Below are 27,828 nucleotides of genomic sequence, written 5' to 3'. Positions count from 1 at the left end.
GCAATAACTTGGGAGCTACAAAAAGTATGTAATAAACTAACACACTTGAACACTATTGATATTATGACAAACGAATGATATGCAAATTTCTGTTGCAAAATGAATAATTAAAAAAAAGTCAAAAGTTTCCAGTGGACCGATTTCTATGCACGCAAGTTAACACTAAAAATGTAATCTATACAAGTCACAATGATATTTAGTTGTTTTGAATGAATGTTAAAAATTATTTTCTTGCGTCATGTTTGATTAACTCTCGTGGTTGGAAAAATAAGGGTCAAATCAATGATTACATGCATTAACTTTCTCATACATTCACCAAATTCATTATCATTGATTATTTCAACACTTATGATTCAGTAAATATATTCTAAAATGATTTACAGTAAAAAGGTTTCAAAGGGAAAGCGTATTTATCTGAAATTAATCAACCATTTAGTTTTAATTGAAATTCAGAGGACATGTACAAACTAAGAATGCAAACAAAGAAAAATCTCGTTCAGAAAACAAACTTTGTTGCATTAAGCTCGTCTTGAAAGACCCATACAATCGATTTTTGTTCAGTTTCTGGTTCATATCATAGATATCTGATTCGACGCTTGTTACGATCTTTTGAAACACTATCAAATTATGAAGTATCCAATACGAACAAATCTTTTTCGACAGCCAAATGTTGATGCAATATCGAATATATGCGAATGGAACTAATGCCCAAAGTATGCCTCAATCTTACGGTATGTCACATGACGATCTTGCACTATTAGTTTACCCACAGCAACTATGTTCTAGCACAACAAGACGGTGCTTCATCACCAAAAGTCGAAGCGAGTTATCGGCACACTGTACGAAGTATTAAGAGTAAAAATCAAATTATTCATAGTATATAAATAAAATTTAAGTAAAAGTTTCAGGGTTTCAAACAATTCATTTGCAATTGCATCACACCATTTTTTCCGTAAGTTTTCCTAAGCGATACTTAAAACTAAACTAACAATGTGGTGTGGATGCCTTTGCAGCTTGCTTGGCGAAGCTTGATCGGCGCTGGTGACGTAAGCTAGAGATTGGCGCGTCAATTGCAAAATTTATATTACTACGTGCCCAATGATTCCAAAATTTGAACCCGACATGCGTTTTCACAGCGATTGTGATGAATCTTCAACAATTAATGGTAAAGTTGTAGATTTCGACGACGAACTGACACAGAAATTAAAAGTATTTCTATCAGTTTCATAAAATAAACGATTTCATGTAAAGTTGTAGTAAAATAACAAAGTTAGTCATAATTTGAAATGAACTGTATCTGTGAAACGAAAAAATACCGTGAAGAACACGGAAGTAAAACTGCATCGAATGTCACTGATCTGTTAGTTGAAGAAATAGAAAAACAAGTAGTTCGAAATCCGCACACGCGCAAATTAAGCGGTACAAATTGATTTGGTGCGTTGAATGTGTAATTACTAGAATCTAAACGAACTCATTAGTCCGGTCATCTAACACTGCATGAAATTAGAAAATCATCTAGTGTATCTACCGTTAAATTGAATCATAAAATCTCGTAATTTGTTTTGTATTATATAAACAAAATATTTAATAATAACACCTGCTTTACTTTGTGTAACCAAGCATACTAAATGTGAAAACTGTTAATAAGTACCACATAAACTTGTATTCTGTGGAAGGTAGAAAGAAGAAGAACGATCTGTGTATATGAAAAGTGTCCTTCGAAATGCGTTACATTAAAGTGGCGCCACATTAGCGTCAGGGTAAATTTCTTAGGTTATATTTACTATTAGTCCAATGATCTCAGCTCCTGACCCACGAAAATTAGTTATGTCGCTGATTTTCTGGATTTAGTTAGTTCTCAGGGTGCTTTATCGATACAGTAAAAGTTAACATCAAAATTTTGGCCGCTAAGCGATATATTTTTGTTTGAATTTTCAAAATTCCGAATTTTGCAAATAACTCGGAATCTATGCCGAATTTCGAAAAAAGTGAAGGGATCAAAAATGTAGTTCAATAAATTAACTACAAAAATGGTTCCTAGTGATTTTTCCCTAAGAGCTGTCATTTCTTTGTAAAATGCACTCAAACTTCAGGATCGCATCTTACTAAAAAGTTTTAGCGCCATGTGAAATCTGAGGAAAATTACGTCCCCAGCTGAAGAAGAAACTTCTGTATCTCCTCCAAACCTAAACATTTCGGGACGAAAGAAAGTGCATTTTACTTGTTAGAGTCTCTACTTTTCAACTGCATCTGCAAAAAACTCAGACTTTTGGAAATTGGAAATCAACACGAACGGGATTGTTTTTTGCTGGTTGCCTGGGAGAATTTAAAACACATGTGTCTTTGATTCTGCTACACCCAGCAGCAAACCCTTGCTTGAGGTCGTCAATTAGACGATTACGATGAGACCAATTATACCTTTCATTAATGTTAGATTTTTTCATGGTTAGGTTAGGTTAGGTTAAGTTCGTAAAACCTTCGATTTCCCATCAAAAATTTGAAAACTCGCCAAGAGCTCCAAAACGACATTTTTTTCTTAAATCTTTTTGCGATTTTCTCAGGTTATTTTATTTTCTCTATTTTTGATAAATGTTCAAATAAAGTTATCACAAAAATAGCGTTTTTAAAGATTATCCCTATCCGATACTTAAGTTTAGAGTACTTACAACAATCAAGATTTTAAAATAAGATTTCTGGCATTTTTTTTAGGTTAGGAAAAATCATATTTGAGATTGTTTGAAGGTAATTTCCTGCTCGGTATTTTTTTTCAGAAATATACCTCTAAATTTCAATTTTTTGGGTTTCCCCCAAAAATGCACTGTGAAAAAAATCCAATAACACGAAATTCGCTTTTTGTAAGAGTAATTTTGAGATTAGGAAAAAATCACATAAAACCTTTTTTGTAGGAAAATTTTTGAACTACATTTTTGATCCCTTCACTTTTTTTGAAATTCGGCATAGATTCCGAGTTATTTGCAGAAATCGAAGCACGAAACTCACTGGACTATATACTATTTTGTACAACCTAACGAATTTTCAATAATGAAATACTTGAGTAAAAAATTATTGCAATTCGACGTAATTTAATTCATTTACAATCCTACCATAAACTTTATGTACACCAGCGCCATACTGAAAGTTTTTGAACTATTATTTATCGTACACACTTGTATACAGATACAGGCGAAAATAAAAAAAAGAAGAATACCTGTAACAGCATGGGATGACGTAGTTGGTACTAGATTTAGAAGAAGAGTCCCAAAATGGAGAAAAGCAAAACTTGATAAAATAAATGGGCAAAATTTGTGTACAGTACATAAAGATAGAAAAGGCCGTGTATATCATCCAGTGGTTGGTAAAACTAATTCTCGAAATACATAATATAAATTACAGTTCAAACTTCTCGAAGAATCTTTGATAATATGATGCATCTTTAGAGACAAAATGTTAGTACACCACAACTCTAATATCTTTAGCTTTGGAAGCAAAAAATAGTCAAACGAATCCATATCATGACTACATATCTGTGAAGCCACATTCTTATAGAAGGAAACTTGGAAATCGAAGCATTATGTATTGGAGCATTCGATTCCTCGAAATCAATGAAGAAGTTGTCCTAAAATATTTTAACCATTACTTTTTCATGATTTTCGTGACCTTTAAAAACTTGAAATTACACTGTTTGACGAGCGTTTCGAAAACCGTGTTATCTTCATCAGAGACTGAAAGTGAGTTGGAAATATTTTACAATAAACAACAATATTGAAATTTGTTAATGTTTAATTATCAAAAATGATGAACTTAGTTTTGAAACTGAATCATTTCCATGCAAGCATGTATTTATATTTTCCATATATAGACTTCGCGATCGAATTGTATGTAATCACATACTTATTAGCTGATATTTTAATTTGGATAGGAGATTAATTCCTTGAACAGTAATTCTATTTGTATTATGATTATTTTTAAAAAGATCTATTGAAAGAATAGACCACACACGTACTGTTCAAATTATCCTGTCCAGGACGTGTTGGAAATAGAAAAAAAATGTGAGAAAATAAAAAACTATTCCTACAATTCTTTAATTAGATTTTGATTGATTAAATAGCATGTTAATTCGCGTTAAAATCCGGTTTACATATATTTAATGTAAAAATTTTAGAAATTTGTCCTTGCCGTATTACGAACACGTTAATTTACCTCATTTAACAAAAAAATGTAAGTTAACCAGAGAAAAAATTACGTGATAACGTACTAAAGCCCACATTCTTATTAAATATGTCTAGTCAGTCACTTTCGAAGCTCGGATGAACCACACGTTGAACATAAAGTTCGTCTTCGAAACAAGTGACCCACATCCTGCTGTTTGTATCCGTTTTGTTTATTCACTTGTACCGACTAGGCTGACGGATTCATCGAATCCGGTGAACGGCACTAGAATTTGTTTCATTGAGAATTTATAATTCCAAAATACCGTTGCAGATTTCAACGATTTCAAGATAACGTTTTAAAGAGGAAATGTGACAATACCGGATAAAATAAATGAATTTATTCGAATTGAGAAGTTTCTAATTGTAATTAGAAGCAAGCTGAATAACGCTAAACTCATCTCCATAATTGCATATACAGGTTGTTTTTAAACTAACCTCTCCAGGTAAATAAAAATACGCGATCAGAGTCTGACCATCGTGAAACCATTAATTGTAAGGTTGGGGTCACATCCGACCCAATACCTTTCATATTGAGTATATCGTTCCCCGCCAACTATTCGTAGTACGAGAACCCAAGGAACCCTATCAGTCGGCCTCGAGGGATGCTCGGAACTAAATAACTGTTCTGGTAAGTAATATTTCACTAAGTGAAGCTAGTTTTCACGTCTACAGTAGGCGTTGGGTCGGATCCGCCAATTCCTGCTGAATATGTTCTAAAACTAACCTCAACAATAACAGGAACTAATAGAAAAAAAAACTGACAATCGTTGGTACCACAGGTACCGCCTTCATTATTATCTGCTGCTCCACAGGATTCTACCAAATACCTGTACCAAGATAACAAAATGATTCTTGCTCATGCACCAAAACCTAAAAAAAAGGTTCTGCTTCTGGAAAACCGGAGTTAATTGAGTTTTATAACTCAACAAAAGGTGGTGTAGATGTTTTGGACAAACTTTGCCACGATAAAACAACAAAAAGGAAGAGCAGGAGATGGCCCATGAGGTATTTTTTAGAATGCTCGACATATCATGTGTAAATGCATTTGTAGTATTTAAATGGAACTCAGATTGTGAGGAATTCTCAGTTCACGCACGTGCAGATTCCCTCAAAAGACTTGCTTTTGAACCAGTTGAACCATATATGAATCAACGTATGGAGAATCAACGCATTTCGAGAGATTTCGCCATTTTGGCCAAAGATCCATTACAGGTAGCTACTGCACCAACAAGTAATTTACAGCAGAAAAGATGAAGGTGCAGTTATTGTAATCCTTCAAAGGACATCGTTTTCTTTGTGTAGTAGCTTCTTTTGTTTTCATGTTGTTCAACCCCCTCTGAGGTTCGTTGTAGACGGATAAGAGCTTCAGTACAACAGTAGTACCCTGAGGCGAGATGGAATGGTCATAAACCCTCATAACCCATGGCACCTTCCAGCTCCATCATTAGGTCCTGGTTACCGTATAGTATCAAAGGAATCACCAAGACGAATCGAATGTACCCAAACCCGATGGGGTTGCGTTGTTTAATTACGGAGCTCTTATTGCCACCTTCCAGCTCCACCATTAGGTCCTGGTTACCGTATAGTATCAAAGGAATCGTCAAGACGAATCGAATGTACCTAAACTCGATGGGGTTGCGTAGTTTAATTACTGAGTTCTTATTGCCACCTCCCAGCTCCATCATTAGGTCCTGGTTACCATTTAGTATCATAGGAATCATCAAGTAGAATCGAGGAGGACTGTCCTTTCTTGTAATGTTTGAGAAAAGTCCACTCTAACCGATATATCAAGAGGCAAGAGCTCTTGGACTTTAATTATCCTCCAAGTAATTGAAGAAGACGCATTTGTTTGTCTTACCACATTCCTTATACTCAATTTGAAATCATACTTTTTTATTAATGGTTCTTGTGTTGATGGCCTACCAGAATTTATTTTTTTAGGTCTCACATCCCCAGTTTCTCGACAACGTCATTCAATGGCTCTAAATGTATTTTTACTTGGTGAGTTTCCTCTAGGAAACTTCTCTGCATAACGCTATTGCCGTGTAAAATTCGGGGCCTTAGTATGAAACAACCTCAACTCCCTTTATCTTGAATACCGAGCAAACGCCAAATATTTTCCAGTTTTCTATCTATCCTAGAAACGGCATCACCTTTTTTTGAAACACCCTATATGATAAATTTTATTTGTAGTGAACAGGATTAGGAATTCCTTCCCCACAATTTTTTTAATGAACGAGAAATAAGAGATCTTTATAATTGTTTCTTTATTTAATCACTTTGGAATCAAATACAACAAGTTTTTCTGAAATACTATTAAGAGTAATAGAAAATTGTGAAAAAACGTTACATATACAGTTATTCTATAACAGAATGCAGCCTTGGTCGACATACCATTCTTTTATTTTTATATTTTATTCCATTAAATACATATAACAAGATATGGTAGATTTAAGAAGACATGAATTTCCGGTAATTTTATTCTTATACCAAGACTAATTTTTCATTTTGATTATTGCAAAAACGTGCTTCTCACTATTGGTCGTGCAATATTGGATGTATCCGGGTAAAACTATTGCCCAAATAAGCCTCAATCTCACGATATGTCACACGACGAATTTGCTACATCAATTTACGTACAGCATCGATGATTTCTGGGAAAATAGCTGATTTTTGACTACCTACATGAAATTCATCCTGTAGCGAAGAGCTATCACTTTATCGCCGAAATTCGAAACGAGTTTATCGGGCATACTACAGTTGGTTTAATCCACGTCGAAAGTCAGGAAATTATCGTACGAAGATTAATGTTTCAAGCATGATATAAAGACTACAAGGTGTGTTTTTACCGAAGACCAATTTACGACCTCTACTGCGCAGTCACACTTTCCGCCATATTGGCTGTCACCAGCTGCATTAATATTTATGTAAAGAAATGATATTTCTTTAGTTTTAATATGGTTTACTTAATTTATCTGTGGGTTAAGATGTCTATGATATATCTGTCATGGATGTCACAAATGTCGCTGTCACCAATGTCAATTTTGATTGATTAGAATAAGATAATAGAGGTTAATTAATGTAGGTCAAGAAATATTGCTTATTTGAGAAAGAAACATTGAATGTTGTTTCTTTGTATTTTAGGTGAGATTTAGTTATGTGATAAAAAACAGTTTATTAATATCAATTAGTGCATTTGTCATAAAAACAAAATCTTTGTTTTTTAGAGCAACACATGTGTTTATTTCAATTAATTTGAAAATCATTTTATAAAACGACATTTAATGTTTATTTCTTCAACCCTTTCTTAAATAAGCAATATTTCTTGACCTAAATTAATTAACCTCTATTATCTTATGCTAATCAATCAAAATTGACACTGGTGACAAGAGACATTCGTGTGACAGATCGATCATAGACATCATAACCCACAGATAAAAAAAAACCATATTAAAACTAAAGAAATACTATTTCTTTACATTTATTTACATTGAGTGTTTAGAGTAGTTATTGAAATTAAAATGCATAAATAACAATACGAATTGTAGAGGTAAAGATATTAATTTCCATAGATTTCCTACAAAAGATATTAAATTACTTAACTGAAACTTCAACCTCCAACGCGGTAAATGTTTGTTTACGAGTTTATCCTAATTTTTTTGGTGATTCATTTAACATTGATCAAATATTTATTGTTTAAATATCGAGAATATGCTCGAATCATTTTAAAAAAGTTGTTACGTGTAAAAACCCGAGCACTTGATTGTTAGTTGAGATACAAATATCTATGTTATCCAAAGATGCAGTGCAAATTGAGAATTTATTTTCCAAGAAAAAAATCAACGTGAGTGTAAAAAAAGTTAGCAGAAATGTTGTATCACTATAAAATAATATGTTAATTAAACTTTCACAATTTGTTTTATTAATAAATTGTAAAAATAATTCTTCTTGTTAAAACGAAAATATTCAAATTCCCGCATTGAATTGATTGGCTACAAGAGCAATATGGCCGATAGTGGGAAAGGCCTTTCATTGGCTGTGGCTATTCGGCTGCGCAAAAGCACACCTTGTAATCTTTACATCATGGTTTCAAGTATCTATAATAGTATATTACGTAATAAGAGTTGTAAGTAACCCAGGAAACGCAGGAAATGAAAAATTTTATGCACGAAACCGCGCAGCTACTTATGAAAACGTGTCCTATTTTCAAGAAATTGCATAATGTGCTGCCTACATTTAAGGGCATCACTCTTTCAATCCTAAATATATCACACTAATGCTAAAAGTTTTTATGTTTTTTAATTGACTAAATTTATGTAAATAGACCAAATAAAGTATTACGTAAATAAAAATTTAACCTAACCAAGAAGTTTAAGTTTTCTTCTCAAAGCGCACGTGTATGTTTATTGCTAAATGTCATTTACAAGGAATTTTGACAGTGCGAGTTTTGACGTTTACAGACATGGACGTAGAAAAACAACTTAAGCAACACGTTCTGAGTACGTTCACCATTAAAAATGTCAAACTTTATGATGACAATGTCAGATTTGATATATTGACATCAGTATTGTCATATCTCAAAACTTAAGTAGAAACCTTCGTATACATAACTTTCATTTCATAAACGATCCGATTTATTTCAAATTGAGCAATAGCTCACTTTGATATGGTGGGTGAAACGGCATGACAAACTAAGACAATCATTCTGTAGCAACCTTCATGTCTTTAAGCAGTTTTTTTGAAAAACACTGCGTTTTAGTTCATGTCCCCAATTCAATTGATTTAGTGCAATACAGACCTATTTGTTTCGATGTAGTGTATGTTTAGATAACTACTTGCCGATCCAAATTTTGCTTTTTCAGTATTATTAAAATAATTTAGTGGTGGCAAATTAGAAATATTCCTATTTATTCAATGTACAAACATAATTTACACGATTGCATTCATCGATTTGACCCCAATAGTAAATGAGATTTCACTTCTTTATATGACGAGATGATGATGTCAGTCGTAGAGATAATTGAATATATTTATGTCAGCCAACATAGAATAATTATTACAAACTATTACGATTAGTTATATTAGTTTCCATCATCCGAGACAGGTGGTTAGACAATTGAGAATCATTTTCTTTTAATATAATCGAATCTGTACAAGTACGAGTATGAAATATCACTTAATAAATGATAATATATCACTGTGATGCCTAAGAAAAAAATTTTTTTGAGTACCAACTCGATTCTTGGAGTCACAATAGCCCTTAATCTACGTAGTACTTCACCAAGAGAAACAATAAAGTTCGGTATGTTAATTTACTGCCCAAAAACGCCTAAGAAAACTAAGTTTAATACCAACAACAAACATTTTATCAACAATATTTGATCTTCAATCTGGAACCGTGGACCACTAAGGTTCCACAAGAGATTCTACGGGGGTCTACGTTGAGCGTGACAAAAATGAGGGTCCACAATACATACATGAAAATTTATTTAATCGGCGACTTGTAAAAACTTGCATATTCCGTATTCAGTACAACGCGTCGAAACTTACCGTTGCCGCGCCGGCCGCCATCCCGTCCGCAGCGCTTGTTCAGATGTCCAAATTAATACGATTTGTGGTGTATATGAGAGAAATGCTTTATTATCAAAAAATTGTTACATTTTGTGAACAAAAGCCTGTAAAAACTACAAAACAAACAAAAAAATAACTAAATAAAGATACAAATATAATAAAATTAAGTAGAAGGCACTATGTTCTCAAATTATTGCGGAATGCGGGAAAAGATTATATCGATTTGATTTCAATTGGCAAGTGATTGTGCATTTTTTTGCATTGTAAAATATTGAGCCGTGCTCGGCGTTCCCTGTGCAACAATCTTACTGATTGCAATCTTGCATGAACTTGTTTGATTCTACACCAATATAAATACGAATACCAGTTTCTTGTGTGATTATCTGCAAACAGCTAATTTTTCTATCCAACTGGGCGAGGGCTACTATTCGTCCTACTATTCGTCACAAATGTGTTGAAAGTATTATACCAGAGGTATAATTCACACAATAACATCTATTAGCAAAAAATTTGACTGATAGTTTACACCAAACAAAACGGAAACTATAATAATAAATATTCGAAGTGATAACTTTGCACTTTGAACGTGGTGGCCATGACAATGGACATTCCCGACTTAACTAACTTATAATTATTAACTAATACTAACTAACTCTGCTAAATAATCTCGAATTTATATCAGAAAAGATATTTATAGAATTCTAGAAAGTAAAGGAGCCGCGATTTTATCAAATTTTAGAATTCCACTATAACGGAGAGGATCGACTCCACGGTATTGCATTTCAAAACATTTCGAGTAGTGATGAGACCGAAAATTATGTAATAATTTGATTCAAAATTAATACTAGATCTCTTTCATCAAAAACTATTCATGCTTATTGAAAATAAGCGTTAATATACTAAAATGAGTCGAGTAAAAAATAATAAGGTAAAAAAGTCCTTGACAGAATATTATTATTCAAGTAAATGGCAGATTATTAGACTCCCAATATCAATTATAACTAGACGATTAACGACCACACCTTCAATAATTGGTGTTAAACTATAACCTTGAATCTTAAGTACAGTATTTTTGTTTAAGTGCTTTCCAAATATTTTTTTCCTAAAATTTCAGTAAATTAATTTTCATGCATTCGCAAAAGACTAATCACGGGTATAAATTCAATATTCCTTATAAGGGGGTGAAATAATCAACCCTTACTTCTACTTCATAAAAAAACTTTTTTTCCAAAATGAAGTTTAATGAAATAACTTGTGTCAGACGCTATTTGAATACGATTCTTCAAATCGTTGATATCAACTATGATTGTCGTGTAAACTGATTATTTGAGTTAACTCCATAAACAGAAATCGCAAGGATTTAACTCTGGAGATCGAGGAGGTCAATGTTAGAGCATCCTCCTGTACGTTTTATCTGATAATGAGTGCGATGTCATCCATTTAATGGATGAATAAGATGAATTAAGTTATTTCCTGCAATATTTATCGACTTACTGGAAAAACCTTTCGGAAATGGTGATCTATAATCTCATGGGGATTCTCGTCTGCCCATACGTGATTATTGAGAAAATGTATGATTAATTCTTTTGAAAAATGTACCTCATTTGTAAATAATGTAGACTTAGTCGCATTTCGACTCAACACGTTGAGAAAAATCTCTAAGTAAAAAAGTACTTTTCCGAGTGTACTTTTACAAAACTTTGTAATTAAAAAAACAAGGTAGAGGTGGTAAATTTCAACATTTATTAGGAATCGTATTACATTTTGTATCTTCAATGTTTCCACTCAATTTGTTACATACAAATCGGTTTGAAACGTTTTTCTTAAGACATTTTGAATATTTCTATGTTCACGTATTGTGGTACAGTAGTCACTTCTAATTTATATATTCTAACATTCGAGTTTCTGAACAAATTAATATGTTATCGACCTCCCGCTTCATTCGAAAAATTCAATAAAACCTCGGAATGTATTCTAAATCGTTCTCTACGTATCTAGACTTTAAATCGAAGTAAATTTATTCCTTATATTAGCTTCATTTGTTTTTTTTATATTTCTCAATAAAATTCTAGTTATCTTTATGGATTTCCTTTTGTTTTAAACAAATTTTGTATGATAGTTTTCATTTAAATTCCTATTTTCTATTTATTTGGGAAACAGAACGAATAGAATAAAACAAATTCCTGTTTGGTTATATTTTAAAAAATATAAAATTAGGTTTTTCATATGCTAGAGTATAAGCTCCTTTTTATTCAAATCTGTTCTACCTACTCGTTCCTTTAATAATTACCATCTGTGTTCTCGTTTCTTTCCTCATTTTTTTTTTTCCAAGTTTTGAACTGCAAGTTGGAGTTTCAACAACACCCGAAAGACTCAACCGGTACATCACAAACAAACAAATTAAACTCATTTACAACAATTGGGAATTCAGTTGAGGGCTGCAACAATCACGTCTCCTGCCAGGGAAGTTAAGGGGATAAAAAATATATTTAAGGATTTTAAGTTATAATTTTATATCATAAAACTTCATCTCAAAAAAAAACGCAATTATCTTCTGAATTTTATGGCATGAATTTAGAAACGTATTTCATTAAAATTGATCGTATGTAATTTCGCTTTTTAACAATGACTAAATAAATAAAATAATGAGAGAATATAATTCGAGATGTTATGAAAAATTGAATAAAACTAAAACAAGTGACTATTAAATACAAGTTGTTATCAAATATCATTTCCTGAAAATTAGTCACACCTATATAAGTCGAATATCTGCATCTTATATAAACAGTAATGTTGTTGGTATCCTTATACGTAAGCCACGGCAACCAATAAACATTATACAGATATACCTTTCACTTGATTTCCTTGAATATCCTTTGTATATATAGGGTGTCCCACGACGAGTTAAAACTATCTGTATATAGCAAAATACTTATACTAAAATCATGAAAATTTCTACGTTTAGGTTTTCGGATACGATCTTTCTAACTAAAATATTTTCAAAGATGGTCGATTTCCGGTTCTACCGGAAGTTGACTGTAACTTTGTTATTTTAAATAAAACACCCTATATATTAATACATTTTTTAATTCTACGTAAAATTTTAGTATACTTTTGTCTGAAAACTTTTTTCGAACAATGCATACTTTTTGAGTTATTAATTTATTTGTAAAAAATTTGACCCTTTGCAGACCCCTATAAGTTATTTTTTACGGGGATACCCCTAAAGATATGAAAATGGTTTCTAATCGGTTGCTTTAAACAAGGTCAGATGTTTTCGAATCTATGCTAAAAAATTTATTATTTTATACAGAGTGTGTATAAAAAGTGTTTAAAGTTTAACTCCATAAATATCAAATTTCTTTATTTTTTTAAATAAACCACCCGGTTTTTTCTATTTTGATGCATTTTGGGGTAAAAAATAAGGCGCTTTCATGTATACTTTCCTAAACCTAAATTTTACCGTTAACCAGATATTGAATGTTTTTTGTAAACGACTAAAAATTGGAATAGGATTAGTAAATACAATTTGATTTGATTTTTTTTACAAACCTTGACATCTCTAAAAATTTACAGAAAACATTTAATACCTGGATAACGGTGAGGTTTAGGTATAGGAAAGTATATATGAATTTGCCTTATTTTTTACCCCTGAATGCATCAAAATGAAAAATCCGGGTGGATCTATTTAAGAAAATGAAGAAATTTAATATTTATGAAGTTAAACTTTGAACACTTTTTATGCACACCCTGTATGAAATGAAAAATTTCTCAACATAGATTCGAATACGTCTGACCTTGCTTAAAGCAACCGAACAGAAACCATATTCATATCTTTAAGGGTATCCTGGTAAAAAAATAATTTATAACAGTCTGCAACGGTCAAATTTTTTACAAAAAAATTAATAACTCAAAAAGTATGCATTGTTCGAAAAAAGTTTTCAGACAAAAGTATACTAAAATTTTATGAAGAATTCAAAAATGTATTAATATCTAGGGTGTTTTATTTAAAATAACAGAGCTACAGTCGATTTTCAGTTGAACCGGTACATCTTTGAAAATATTTTAGTTAAAAAGATCGTATCCGAAAACCTAAACGTAGAAATTTTCATGATTTTACTATAAGTATATTGCCATATATACAGATATTTTTAACTCGTACATCAGAAATGCATAAAAAGTTTCGTTTATATGCGATCATTGATGTCTTCTTTTTCAAACAAAATCACGTTCCAAAAATTTGTGGATATAATGACAATTATTATAATTCATTCACACTGAAATATTATCATAATCGTGAGATAATAGTCCATTTACCAACGGTTTTTAGCTAGCAATTCCTTGTAAGTTGAAATTTCTAGAACACACTTTTTTCACTACCACTACACCACACTCACATTTACACTGTGTGAAGAGCGTTTCGATAACCAAGTTCACCTTCAGTCTCTGAAGACGTTAAGTGTGTAAACAGCTCGTTGCCTAACCAAAACAACCCTAATATGAAAAATCACTACAACCTGTCGCAAAGAGAGGTCGATTCGAGATAAAATTCTTGTTTTGAAGCTTTGAATTATTCTGATACTTTAGCTATCAAGCGAAAGTTACCCGGAATAGACCAAGATCAGTTCTAGTACTTTATGCTACGTCGTGTCATCGTATAATTCAGAATCCACCAACTGTACTGTCTTTAATTCATGTCTCACCAACTGGAATATGATCTCTGGCTATGTGGACTTTCTAGATTCATAAAAACACTTACTATTCTGACATCCAAGTCTTTTCCCATGAGACGTATTTCAAATAAGCAGAATAAACCCTTGTCCATAGAAAAAGACAATAAAAGCTGCCAAAGATATTAATTATAATAGGAAACTCGCCAATTCTTGTATAAAACATTGTCCTTTGTCAATGATCTAAGAAATAAAGTTTCTTCTTCTACTTCATTGTGCATTCAAGTCCAAAAAATGATTTTACCAACATCTCGAAGAATTTCTGAACGTTGGGATGCGATTTTTGTATTATTTAATAAACAAAAGGTACTATTTATGAGACACTCTCTATAATACGAGTTTATCTAGAACCTATTAATATTCCTAACAAAATATTTTCAATTTTGATATCTATTTGAAACTTGAATTAGAATAATTATTGAATTATTAAAGTTTAAATGATGTGAAAGATTAATCAACGAAGACTTTAGTTTATAGTTTATAGATCATTAAAAATTGGATCTACCTATTAATGTAAGTTCTCAACATTCAAAAATGAGGTCGATTAATTTTCGTTACAATAATGTATTGTGAACTGTTTTTATTCTCACTGTTACAATTTATATCAATTACTTCACATATTTGTGAGACCTCTTCAACAATATAATATTTACCCACGAGTTACTTTCCAATGAATTTTAAATTTCTTACATAAAATATATATAAGGTTGAGAAATGTGAAGAAAATTTCCTGTCTTAAGAGACAGATTTCTCCCTATTTAGGAATGATCTAGTTATAATCTTCATTAATAAAAAGTTTAATGATTCTTGAAAATACTAAAATTATAGGTATTAATAACACTGGTCGACAAAAAAAAATTTTGTAGTAACATCCAAAGATTTATTTTTAGTTGATGCAGTTTTTCTGCGTCCTGATTTGGATAATTCTTCGACAGAGCCAGTTTCGTTAAACTCTTCTACTAATTTACTGACAGTAGATTTTATTATGGTATTTCGATTAGGATATAAATTATTAAAGATATTACACGTTTCTTGTTGACTTCTACGCTTGATCTATGAATCTCATTGTGGCTGTCCAAAACTCCAAATTGAATACAAATTATAATTATACAATTACGAAAATATGAAAAAAATTATAATACGTAAGGATTTTATGTTACATTTTAAAGAACCATATTCATTGATGAAATATTTAATATTTATAAAAAAATTTCACGTTTTTCAAATCGTATATATTGACGATAATAATAAACATGCCTCACATTTATTAAAAAACAAAAATTTCAAAAAAAATCACTTTAAATATTAATTATGTCTTTTTATGAGAGGTTGCACTTTCTCTTTTTAAAAACCAACAGTAATTACCCATCATGGTCGAATCTCATCGTCCTTGATACCGAATTTCCATTTTTCTAATATCTTGGTGGAACCTATCACCCAAAAAATGTCAAATGCGAATGGAGAAAATTAATTTCCAATTACACTCGAGCACCAAGGGATTTGTAGGCGTCTAAAAGTTCATCAGATAACTGTTGGTTGTTCGGATCCATATTGTTGCCCAAAAATCCCCTCACAACACTAACAAATGGCTTCAATGCTCTATGTTCGTGAACTTTTTTGCAAAATTGTCATCGTCCCGCAATTTTCTTATTTGTAGACCAATAAAAATACCTTCCTTCAATTTGTCATGGGGAAAGATATTTGGATCCATCACCCTCTTTATCCATAACCTTTACAAATCCAAGTTTATTGTGAAGTGGGGGCAAAAGGACATTTTTTGGAGTATAAACTTAACATTTTCAAATCCCGTTTGAAACTAACTTCTTGCTTGCCAATGTTTTTTTACATAGCGTTGATCTACTGCCCGACTCTCCCATAGACAAAGAAAACAACAATGTTCCGTAAACCTTCCTTGAGGTCCCATTAAAATTCGAATCACCTTCATGTCCCCATCTTCCCAGATTGAGCAACTGGTAAAGACGGTTTTAAATTTCCTTTGTGTGATAGCACTGCTTTTAAACTGTATTTAGACGAGTCAATAAATAGTCGCCATAGACCATCAATATCCGTACAAACACACAACGAATTTTCTAAACTGTAGTATGCAGAAAATGTAACATTTCTTTTTCTAAAAGACTTAATTTTTTACTATTTGGCTAACGGGTTCCATTCCTTAAGATGGGAAGCAAGAAATTCATACTGTTGCTTTGATAACCCCAAATCACGTGCTAAATCATTCAACTTACCTTGAACCATCAAATATAGATCGCCGGATCTGGTTCTTGGAGTAAAAATAGGGTTCTTCGGAGCTTCATGATTATACCTTGTCTCCAGTATCTTCTAGAACAATATGTTGCTAATCTAAAGTCGCAATCGGTACAGAACAGGTCGTATAGCAAATTTGGATACTCGATCTTGTGGTTTCCTTTCTTAGATTAACCTTCAGTATTTGTTATCAGTCTTCAAAATGGTTGGTACCTATGAAATTGCGAACGGTATGATTTTTTTCTTTCCATTCATCCACTGCATCAATGACTCACTACAACTAACCCAGCACGCGTGGTGGGCCCACTGCTTTTCTTGGTCTCCAATTAAAGTACAAAAAAAATTGAAATAGGATTTTTTCACATTTTTGGAAAAGGCCCTGGCTTGCTATTCCACCATAAATTCTCCACTAATATAGCAAAATTTGGGAGGAGAAGTTTTGCAACAGCGGTGCGTTTGACTCGATATTTTCGTCTTTATAATCACATTTTGCACTATGAACAGAGAACCACTTACCATGAAACTCAACAAAATACTAATTTTTATGTTTATTATTCTGAATAATATAGTTCAAGTGTTTTTTCGACCATAAAATTTAACGTAAAATCACCTACCTGCTAATGTAAACAGTTATAATGAAGCTATAGAAAAGTGGTACGTGTTAGGGCTTAATAAATATTTTTTCTATTATTGCACGAGTATTTCCATTTTAAAAATAGGTTTCGCTTGTTACAAAAATCTTAACGGCCAGAGTAATTAAATGAATTAGAAATTCGTTATTAATTCAATCGATATAAGTTTTCGGCTGTAATTAAGAAAAACTTTCTACGAAATTGATTTATAATAAATTATAAAGTCTAATCCGTTGTCGCTGGTATACTTCATTGATGACCATAAATAAAAATATAATTAAAAAAATCCAATTAAAGTTGCCTGCTTCAATTTTCATATCAACAAATCATTTAATACTAAATAATCTGTTAATTTCATTCACCATATCTAAACAAAATATTTCATGAATCATTTTTTTATAAGGATAAAAGAGTTTTGACAAAAATTTGGTACAAAAACTCACATAGATCAACTACGACTTTAACAACACTAAGAAACAAGTTTATAGTTTCTTCCTTGTTTCTGTAATGAACAATCTGCGGAATAGACGTTTCGATAATCAAATTATCGTCTTCAGAGACTCAATTTACGTTCAGTCTCTGAAGACGATAACTTGGTTATCGAAACGATCATATCAGAGAGTGTAATTGTGAGTGTTGATTCCAGAAATTCCAGTTTACAAATAAACGTAACAATAAATATACATGCAGCCCCGCTCATTTTCTTTTTATTGTTTTACTCAGCTTCAATTGAGGTTTCTTAAGTAGGCAGAAGGTCTTCTTTAACATTGAGTGAGATCGGAGAAGCACTATCCATCAGCCCATTACTGTTATCTTCAAGATGTGACTGATGGTCGACTGAAGACTTATGCACTCACTAATCATTGTAAAGGACTGCCACCACCTCTTGATATAGATCCGATAAAAACAAACATTCGTATCCCTCTTCCGGGCCTTGTTGTTGATTTTTGTTCTACTAACGTATATCTGGGTTTCCCCTAGGAGCTTAATGTCGTGCTACTTCACTTGTTTTTGTTTTTTAAATACTGGATCAGAGGTAGATAACCAACTAGGAACTGAATAGCCATTTACAGATCTTCGAAGATGATTGAATTTAATACATCACTAAATAAGTCGTGTGACTGACACACGGATGGCGCTGCAATTGACATATTCCATATGACGTTTATGAAGTACCAACTTTCAAAATACTATGTGTCAAATTTCATCACATTTCGATTTGTCAAAAAAAGTGACAGCCATTTAAGTGAAGCTGCTTTTGTTATTTTCGTGTGTTAATTTATCTTTGCTTTTTGAGGAAAAAAAATACTGTACAAGCTGCTTTACACGTAGTCGTACAAACACCGATGATGGTAAAAGTTCTGGTCGTCCAATTGAGGTAGTTACTCCAGAAAACATCAAAATAATCCACAAATTGGTTATATCTAATCATAATTTGAAATTGAGTGAGATAGCTGATGCTATAACGATATTAGAAGGCACAATTATGCTTGAACATTTGACCATGAAAAAGCTTTTAACAAAGTAGTTGTCGAGTTTTTGGTCATGTTTACAGATTTTTTGCATCCATATGTGACAATAGATGAAACATGGATCAATCAGTTCACTCCGGAATCAAAACAATCTTCATCCAAGTGGACTGCAGCCGGTGAACCAAGTCAGAAGCGTCCAAAGACACAACAGTCAGCTGGGAAGGTTATTGCTTCAGTAATTTGGGATGCGCATGAGTCTCCATTTCTGCTTCTTTTAAATCCTTTTCCATAATAAATAAGTTAAATTACACTAAACTCATTGTCAAGAATGTTTTAAAAGAGCTCGTTCTTCTTGTAGATCATCCGCAAGATCAAGTGGGTACAATAAGTTTGATGTTGTTATCTCTCGCATATGGTGAAGAAGCTATTAACCCTAAAATGATCACGTCCTTGTATTCTTCTGAGCATTCTCTTTCTTTACCAGCTTCTTCAAAAGCATCCAGGGGTAACGTTTTGTTTTCTATAGAAGTGATGAGTGACTCGTAGATTTTGGAAAATACTCCTTTTTTTGATTCGACACTTTGGAAAAGTTTAAAGACTATATCGCACTGTTTTAACACAGATATCTAAAATTCCAATATTATGGTCAATTCTGGACAATTTATTTGCACAAATAGCCCTATAGCTTCATTTTAAATGAAAGATTTTGTGTGAGTATACATTTATATAAATTATAAGAAGATATTATAAGAAAGACGTCGATTTTTGTTAATGTCAAGGTTTTATATTAACAACATGACTCTACGGTTTCCAGTGAATGTCAATTCGTGATTATGAAAATGATTCCACTTGCGCATTTTAAATTGTAAACTCGTGGGTATTTCATAACTTATACTTATTGTTGAATCTGTTCAATTCATTAGCTAGTAAAACGGTTCCACATTTATCATGATAAATTTGAAATCTTGTATCACATACATCATTTTCAATACACTTTCAGTAGTTTCAACTGTATGTTTTAGGCTGACTTTGTGGCCTCGATTTGGCCATTCTTTGAAATAAGGATAGGATCTAAAACAATCTAGAAAGGTCCTGAAATGACCTGCAATGATGTGAAAATGTTCTAAAATAATATATACCGACCTAAATCGTTCTAAAAGAGACTAAAATGATCCAAAAAAAGTTCTAAAACGACCTAAAATGATCTGGAATGTTCTAAAGTGATATATACTGACCTAAATTATCCTGGAACAATATAAAAAGATTGTAAAGTATCCTAAAACGATCTATACTAGTCCTAAAATGACCTAGAATAATGTGAAAATATTCTAAAATGATATATATTTCCTTAAATTATCCTAAGACAATCTAGAATGCTTTTAAAATGTCCTAACACGATCTAAAATGATGTAAAACTGCCAGAAAAATATTTGGAATAATATGAATATGTCTCAAAATGATATATACCGACCTAAATTATCTTAAAGCAATTTAGAATTATTTTAAAACATCCTTAAACGACCTAAATTATCCCGAGAGAATCTAGAATGATTTCAAGATAACCCAAAATGATCTATGATATAAAATGATCCTAGAGGAATGATGTTAAAATGTTATAAATGATGTTTACCGACTTAATTTTACTTAGAGAATCTAAAATGATATTAAAATGTCTTTAAAAACCTAAAATGGTGTGAAAATGTTCTAAAATGATATATACCGACTTAAACTGTCTTAAATCAATCTAGAATGATTTCAACATGTCCCAAATCGATCTATGATGTTTTAAATTAGTCCTCAAAGGATTCGGAATTATGTGAAAATTATGTAAACCGATCTAAATTGTCTTAAAACAATTTGGAATGATTATAAAATGTCCTAAAATGATCAAAAATGATGTAAACGGGTCTAAGGATCTGGAATGATGTGACAATGTTCCAAAATGATGCAGACTCATCTAAATTGTCCTTAACATGCTTTAAACCAATCTAAAATGATGTAAAATAGTCCTAAAAGGATCTAAAATGATGTGAAAATCTGTTCAAACGATATAGGTTGATCTAAACTGTACTAGAATGATTTTTAATTGTCCTGAAGCTTAGCGAATACGCTGGCATTTATTTCGATAATTCGAAGACTCTAGAATTGATTTTAATATATAAAGTGGAAGTCGTATTTTGATTGATGTCAGAGTAATACTTCGAGGCATTTAGGTAGGGAACTGAAAATATTATTTGAAGAAATTGCCTATTCGTATGACATTATAAAGTATCTTTTCAATATAATATTGACCGATTTCACTTCAGCTCTACCTACTTTATGGTTAGACGATATTACGATCTAATACATTCATGGCTTTCAAATTAAGCGTGAATTACGATATCAGAAATTTATTTGATACAAAACAAGCTTCTTATCTGATCAGTTGAAGTAGTCCGGCGATTTTATGTGTGTATTCAAAATGATCATATTAAGGTCACAGTGTATAAGCCTAGCAATTTGACCGAGACAACTGTTCATTATTGAAATTCCGAATTCGTTGTCTTCGTATACAATGTGAAATGTTTTTAAAACGGACAAGGCAAAATCATGATTTAGAAAAGGTACGGAGTGAAAGTTTGTTAGATAGAGATCTCTCATCTTAGACATTCACAGAAAGAAAGTGTCTATTTTCGTTTAGTAAATATAAGACGACGGGTATACCAAGAAAGTTATGTGAAAATAATTTTCAATTAGCGTAGTTTTCGTTGCATTTTTTTTTTCCTTACTAAAAACTACGAGTTAGTTCCGATTGGTTATTAAACAAAAAGTATACATATACAAGGAAAATATTAATGCATCTAAATGTTCTTGATTTTAGGTCTCTTCTGTCTTAAAATTAGTTTTTTTTTGATAATTTTTAAAAGAAACATAAATTTCGATGTTTCAACTTTTCTTTAAGTCTTCATTAAAATACTCAAATTTATTTCTTTATGTTTCTTTTGAACATTATCAAAATAAATAATCAAAATATTTTGATAAAGACTGAAAGAAAAGTCGAAAGGTCAAAATTTATGTTTCTTTTAAAAATTATCAAAAAAAACTAATCAAAATATTTTGATAAAGACTTAAAGAAAAGTGGAAACGTCAAAATTTATGTTTCTTTTAAAAATTATCAAAAAAAACTAATCAAAATATTTTGATAAAGACTTAAAGAAAAGTCGAAACGTCAAAATTAATGTTTCTTTTAAAAATTTTCAAAATAACTAATCAAAATATTTTGATAAAGACTGAAAGAAAAGCCGAAACGTCAAAATTAATGTTTCTTTTAAAAATTATCAAAAAAAACTAATCAAAATATTTTGATAAAGACTTAAAGAAAAGTCGAAACGTCAAAATTAATGTTTCTTTTAAAAATTTTCAAAATAACTAATCAAAATATTTTGATAAAGACTTAAAGAAAAGTCGAAACGTCAAAATTAATGTTTCTTTTAAAAATTATCAAAATAACTAGCAAAATATTTTGATAAAGACTTAAAGAAAAGTCGAAACGTCAAAATTAATGTTTCTTTTAAAAATTTTCAAAATAACTAATCAAAATATTTTGATAAAGACTTAAAGAAAAGTCGAAACGTTAAAATTTATGTTTCTTTTAAAAATTATCAAAATAACTAATCAAAATATTTTGATAAAGACTGAAAGAAATGTCGAAACGTCAAAATTTATGTTTCTTTTAAAAATTACCAAAATAACTAATCAAAATATTTTGATAAAGACTTAAAGAAAAGTCGAAACGTCAAAATTAATGTTTCTTTTAAAAATTATCAAAATAACTAATCAAAATATTTTGATAAAGTCGTAACGTCAAAATTAATGTTTCTTTTAAAAATTATCAAAAAAACTAATCAAAATATTTTGATAAAGACTTAAAGAAAAGTCGAAACGTCAAAATTTATGTTTCTTTCAAAAATTATCAAAAAAAACTAATTTTGAAACAGAAGAGACCTAAAATCAAAAACATTTAGAAACATAAACAAATCAAAAGGAATAAGAAATTGAGTAAAATATTTATTGTACAAAAATTTACAACTAATTTTCGATATAACTTCCAAAATCTTATTTGTCATGACGTGACACAAATTTTTATTCACTTGCTTGATAGAACTTTTAATCAGCTCAACAACGTAGTTGTTGACTATTTTAGGTGTGAGAAAATATGAAAGGGCGAGGTCCGGACTGTACGGAGGATGATCAAACATGTCCCAAGTAAATTCTTGTAGGAGAATTTTTGTCAGTAATACTCGCAGTAAACATATGCATTGATCGTTTAATCTCGTGGTTATAAATGAATCGGTAAAATGTCTTTTCAGTTTCAAAAAATGGTGAACATGAATTTTCGACGTGTTAAGATTTTCTTAGACTTAAGTTTCGTTGGAAATGATGTGTGTCTCCTTTCTATTAATCGAGATTCAATTCTTGGGGAGTGGTAAGAATTCCCGTGCTACATCCCAGAGACCATCTGAGAAAGAAAATCATCATCGTGTTCATTACAGCGTGTCAAAAAATCAAGTACATTGCCCATTCGTTATTTTGTTTTTTGCTCAGAATGTTTTCGAATATTCCGTTTTTTCCTTGGTTCATAATAGACTGCGAAATGATCAAATCCGTCCATAATTTCTTTTCGAAAAGTATATATAATTGAATTAATAAAATTTCGAGCAATAAATTCAATGCGAAGTAGAAATAAATCTTATATAACTCCAAGGGATGTAAGTTGAAATAGTTATATATATAAATAAATATTTAAATCTTTCATTCCTTTAATTTTCTTTTCTTATTTCATTAACACGTTAACGGCCAAGGCAATTTCCACAATTCCATTTAATCGGATTAAATCATTAAAAATGATAATTTAAATACGAAATTATCACTGAAAGGTATAGAAAATGTAGGATTTTAAAAAAAAAAATTTATTTCATAGTTGAATTATGTGAAAAAACTCTTCGGGGGAGGTGAATTATGAGTTATTTTGTAGTTGGCAGTCAACGTGTTAAACTGATGGAATACAAATATTTTATAAGTTAATCACGACTTAAATCTCTTACTTTTCACATTTGCGATGTAATGTATCCTTGAATTCGATTATTACTCAAAAGTGAAAGTTGCCATTTGTTTGAAGTGATAAAATATTGTACGAACGAGTGATTTCATTCAATATCAAATTATTTTCCAATTATATACGACATAATCGTACTTATAAAAAGTTATTTCAAGAATTTGAACATGATTTATAGAAATTTTATTGGGGGTGTCTCAAAGCCTCAATATTTGAAGTGTAGCCCATCGTATTCTATGATTTTAACTCAACGTTTAGGAAGCTGTTTGAGCACTTGGTAAAACCATTCTTTGAGATTTTGTCCCACATAATTATTTCCCTATGGATCTGAATAAATTATAATCTGACGGGGATTTATTGTAAAATAATATTGTAAAAGAAAAAATCCTCATAGGACTCCTCGGCTCTGAGTTATAAGCCTTTAAATTCGCGTTCATTAAAGCTCGCTCGCGAGCGCGTTGAACGTAAATTAAGGTAGATTTATAAGTCTAGACGTTCGCGCTCGTGCTGACGCTCTCTTTGACGTTACGTTCGACTTCAGGTTGGTTAGGCGTTGGAACGTGAACGCGGGCGTTTGTGTTTATAAATAACAGTGAATTCATATTGAACCCAAACGAGGACGCAACGCGAGCGCGAGCGTTAAAGTTTATACATCGACCTTTAAATAGATTACGAAGTGTGATTTATAAACACAAACGCTTGCGTTCGAGTTTATATTCGCACTGTTAAATGGCTAATTTTCATGTTCGACGCTTGCTTTTCAACGCCTAGCTAATGAAAATAGGGAAAGGGTTGAAGGGTTCGTGCGCTCGTGACAAGTTATTTTTCCACTAAAGTATCTCCTTTATTTTCAAAGTTACAGAAATAGAAAAAAAAAACAAAATATTCGTTGGAAAAAGAGTTATATTTTTGTTTTGTATAATTTTTTTGGTATGTTTCATACTTTCAGAGTTATTATGCAATTTTTGCAACTTTTTTGAAAAATGGAAAAGACGTTTTCTACTTTTACCGTACATTTTTTCGAAAAATACGTATTCTAAACCGGTTTAACTTCAGGATCGTATGAATAACACTAAAATAAAACTAAGGTCTACGTTTAATTTTATTTCTGATGGAAATGGTATAGCTGTACAGCGACCAATTTATTTTTGGATATAACTTTTTCAATTTTGGTTCAATTTACTTTTATAAATGCTCATTTTAAAGGTCTTTTCGAGTACTACAAAAAACTTTATAAGCGTTGTGGGCGTAAAATTAACTTCTTTTCCGTTATTTGAAGTTGAGTCTATCGAATCGAGTATTCACCCCTAAATAGGTCACTTCCACTAAATATATATTGATTTGTATTGGACGTATAGAACATATTCTAAAAAATTTGTTTTTTTCCTTTATAAGCTATAATTTTGTTTATCATTTTTTTTTAATAAAATGCGTAGTTTTTGAGTTAATCGCGAAAAATACTTTGAAAACGTAGTTTTTTTCACTCAAAATCTCAAATTTTCAATCGTGAATAACTAAAAAACTATTTATTTTGGAAAAAATTCTTCAAATATTTTTTGTTTAGAATTTGATTCTCTATTGATTTATTTCTTGAAGGGAAAGGGCTGAAGGGCTCGTGACAGGTTATTTTTCCACTAAAATGGAAACTTTAAACGGTAATATCTGCTTTATTTTCGAAGTTATAAAAATAAAAAAAGAGCTACATTTTTGTTCTTCATAAAAAATGATTTTCATGGTTTTTTTAAGCTTTAATCTTGTTTATCGCACTTTTTTAAATAAAAAGCATAGCTTTTGAGTTAATCGCGGAAAATACTTTTAAAACGTAGTTTTTTTCACTTAAAATTTTAAATATAGATTTCTCGAAAAAATTTTTTTTATTTAAAATTTGATTATCTATCGATTTATGGTTAGGTTATATTTTAAAAACTATTTTTCACCCCCGAGAAGGGGTATTAACCCCCAACGAGATGGAAATATCAATCGGCGCCATATCCATAATGATTATTGACATTTTTTACAACTTTGCGCCAAATTTCAAGTAAATCGGTCCTGTTTCAAAAAATTCTGAGGTGAAAAACTTCACTAACTATATTATATTGATAATAAAAAGTTTACCAAAAATATTCGATTCGAAAATTGTTTGTTACTGAAATTTCGAATTTTCAACTCGCTCATTATTGACCACAATAAAAAAAACAATCAGGACTATTTGAAGAACGTTACCTTTGAAACAATCCACTAAAATAAATAGAATCAAAAACAACACAGAGTTCCTTGGTTGCAGCATATTATATATTTGATCCAAAAATCCAATGGCACTCATTCACTCCGATGTCATTATTTTATAGATAAAAAAAAACAATTTCCCACCGAGTATTGACAGTTACGTTTCGCGCGGTTCTGAGTCTTTCACTTCTTATTCTTGTTTATAATGTGGACACTCGCTTCGACGTACAAGAAGTAACTGAATGTCCCAATCACTTGTTACGCATTCGGTAACCGCTTGGAGGTAGAAAGCGGCTTTTAAGACTCCGACTCTACTCAAGAACTGATTGTGTTACTGTGTCGATAAACAAATACCAGTTCTGATGTTTAATTACACTCGTTTTTAGTTAATCCTCAGCAAAATTATTGTGAGGTGTATGACTATTTGATTAGGGGATTGGAAATTATTAATTTCCATTCAACCTTCCTACTACTGGAATAGGTTTAAACCCGTTATTAAATTGGGCGCTTATGATTTTCTAGATTCCCAGAGGTTTTCGGTTACTGAACTTGTAACTCAAATTTTTAAAGGCGATTAACTCGAAAACTAAGAGGAATTGTTCCAAGAAAAAATGTAGAGCGCCAAATTTTCTACAAAAAAAGTCTCTTAGTCATTTTTTTTGGTTGGAACCATTATTTCTGATTAAATATCCCTCAACACAGGAGCATCCTCTTGCGGTGTCAATTTACGTTCCAGACGAACATGGAAACTGCTCTAACTCTTGAAAAACTAGCATAGTTTTCGACGAGATGTAGAGGTATATTGGCCATATAAACACTTGAAGTTTTTCAATGGATATATTTCATCACTCGCCATATAAACAAGCAAACCCAACGAAAGATTTGTCGTTCGTGTTATTATCAATATTTTCATGAACATTATCTTCGTTCTCGGTTAGGTTGCTACTCATTTTGAAACTTAGAATCTCAAATTTATATAAACACATTCTCAATATGATGTATCCTTATATTTACAATTTTGAAAATGCGTAGATACTTCAAAATGTCCCGTTTTTCCATTAATATCTCCTTAAATGTCCAAGAGTAATTTGATTCGAAAATTTTAAGTTTTATTTGTGAAAGCACGTTACACAGAATCGATTGCGAGTCGTGACATTGTATTCGGATATTTGGTTTAAGAGAACGAAACTTTTTTGAAAGTAAACTAATATTTTTGAGCATTCAAACCCATTTTATAATGGAAATTTTGAGGTTAGAAAAAAATTGAAACCTTTTTTTGTACAGAATATTGTGCTCCACATTTTATGTTCCGGCACTTGATCCAGGTGATCTTCCAAAGATTTAACAGCGATATACACACATTTCTCATGGTCCAGGTATATTTCTAAAGGTTCAACAGGAATCTATACGCATTTCTCTTGGTCCAGATGAACTTTCAAACGTTCAACAGGTATCTACACACATTTCTTATGGTCCAGGTGAACTTCCAAACGTTCAACAGGGATCTACACACATTTCTCATGGTTCAGGTGAACTCCTAAAGCCTCACCGAGGTTCAACAGGGATCTACACACATTTCTCATGGTCCAGGTATATTTCTAAAGGTTCAACAGGAATCTAGACGCA

The 27,828-nt window shown here is 31.3% G+C and overlaps 1 protein-coding gene across 1 annotated transcript in view; it reads right to left on the bottom strand.

Annotated features, from left to right (window-relative positions):
* Positions 1–26,593, bottom strand: part of LOC130445205 (mucin-2) — a 53,320-nt gene extending 26,727 nt beyond the window's left edge. The window contains exon 1 of the mRNA XM_056780749.1: positions 26,200–26,593. Within this exon, the coding sequence (XP_056636727.1) occupies positions 26,200–26,263 (64 nt within the window). The 5' untranslated portion in view covers positions 26,264–26,593. The remainder of the gene's footprint in view (positions 1–26,199) is intronic.
* Between the last annotated feature and the right edge of the window lie 1,235 nt (positions 26,594–27,828).

This window comes from Diorhabda sublineata, chromosome 6 (assembly GCF_026230105.1).
Source record: "Diorhabda sublineata isolate icDioSubl1.1 chromosome 6, icDioSubl1.1, whole genome shotgun sequence".
Lineage (NCBI taxonomy): Eukaryota > Metazoa > Arthropoda > Insecta > Coleoptera > Chrysomelidae > Diorhabda > Diorhabda sublineata.
This window is presented reverse-complemented; position numbering and strand designations above follow the sequence as displayed.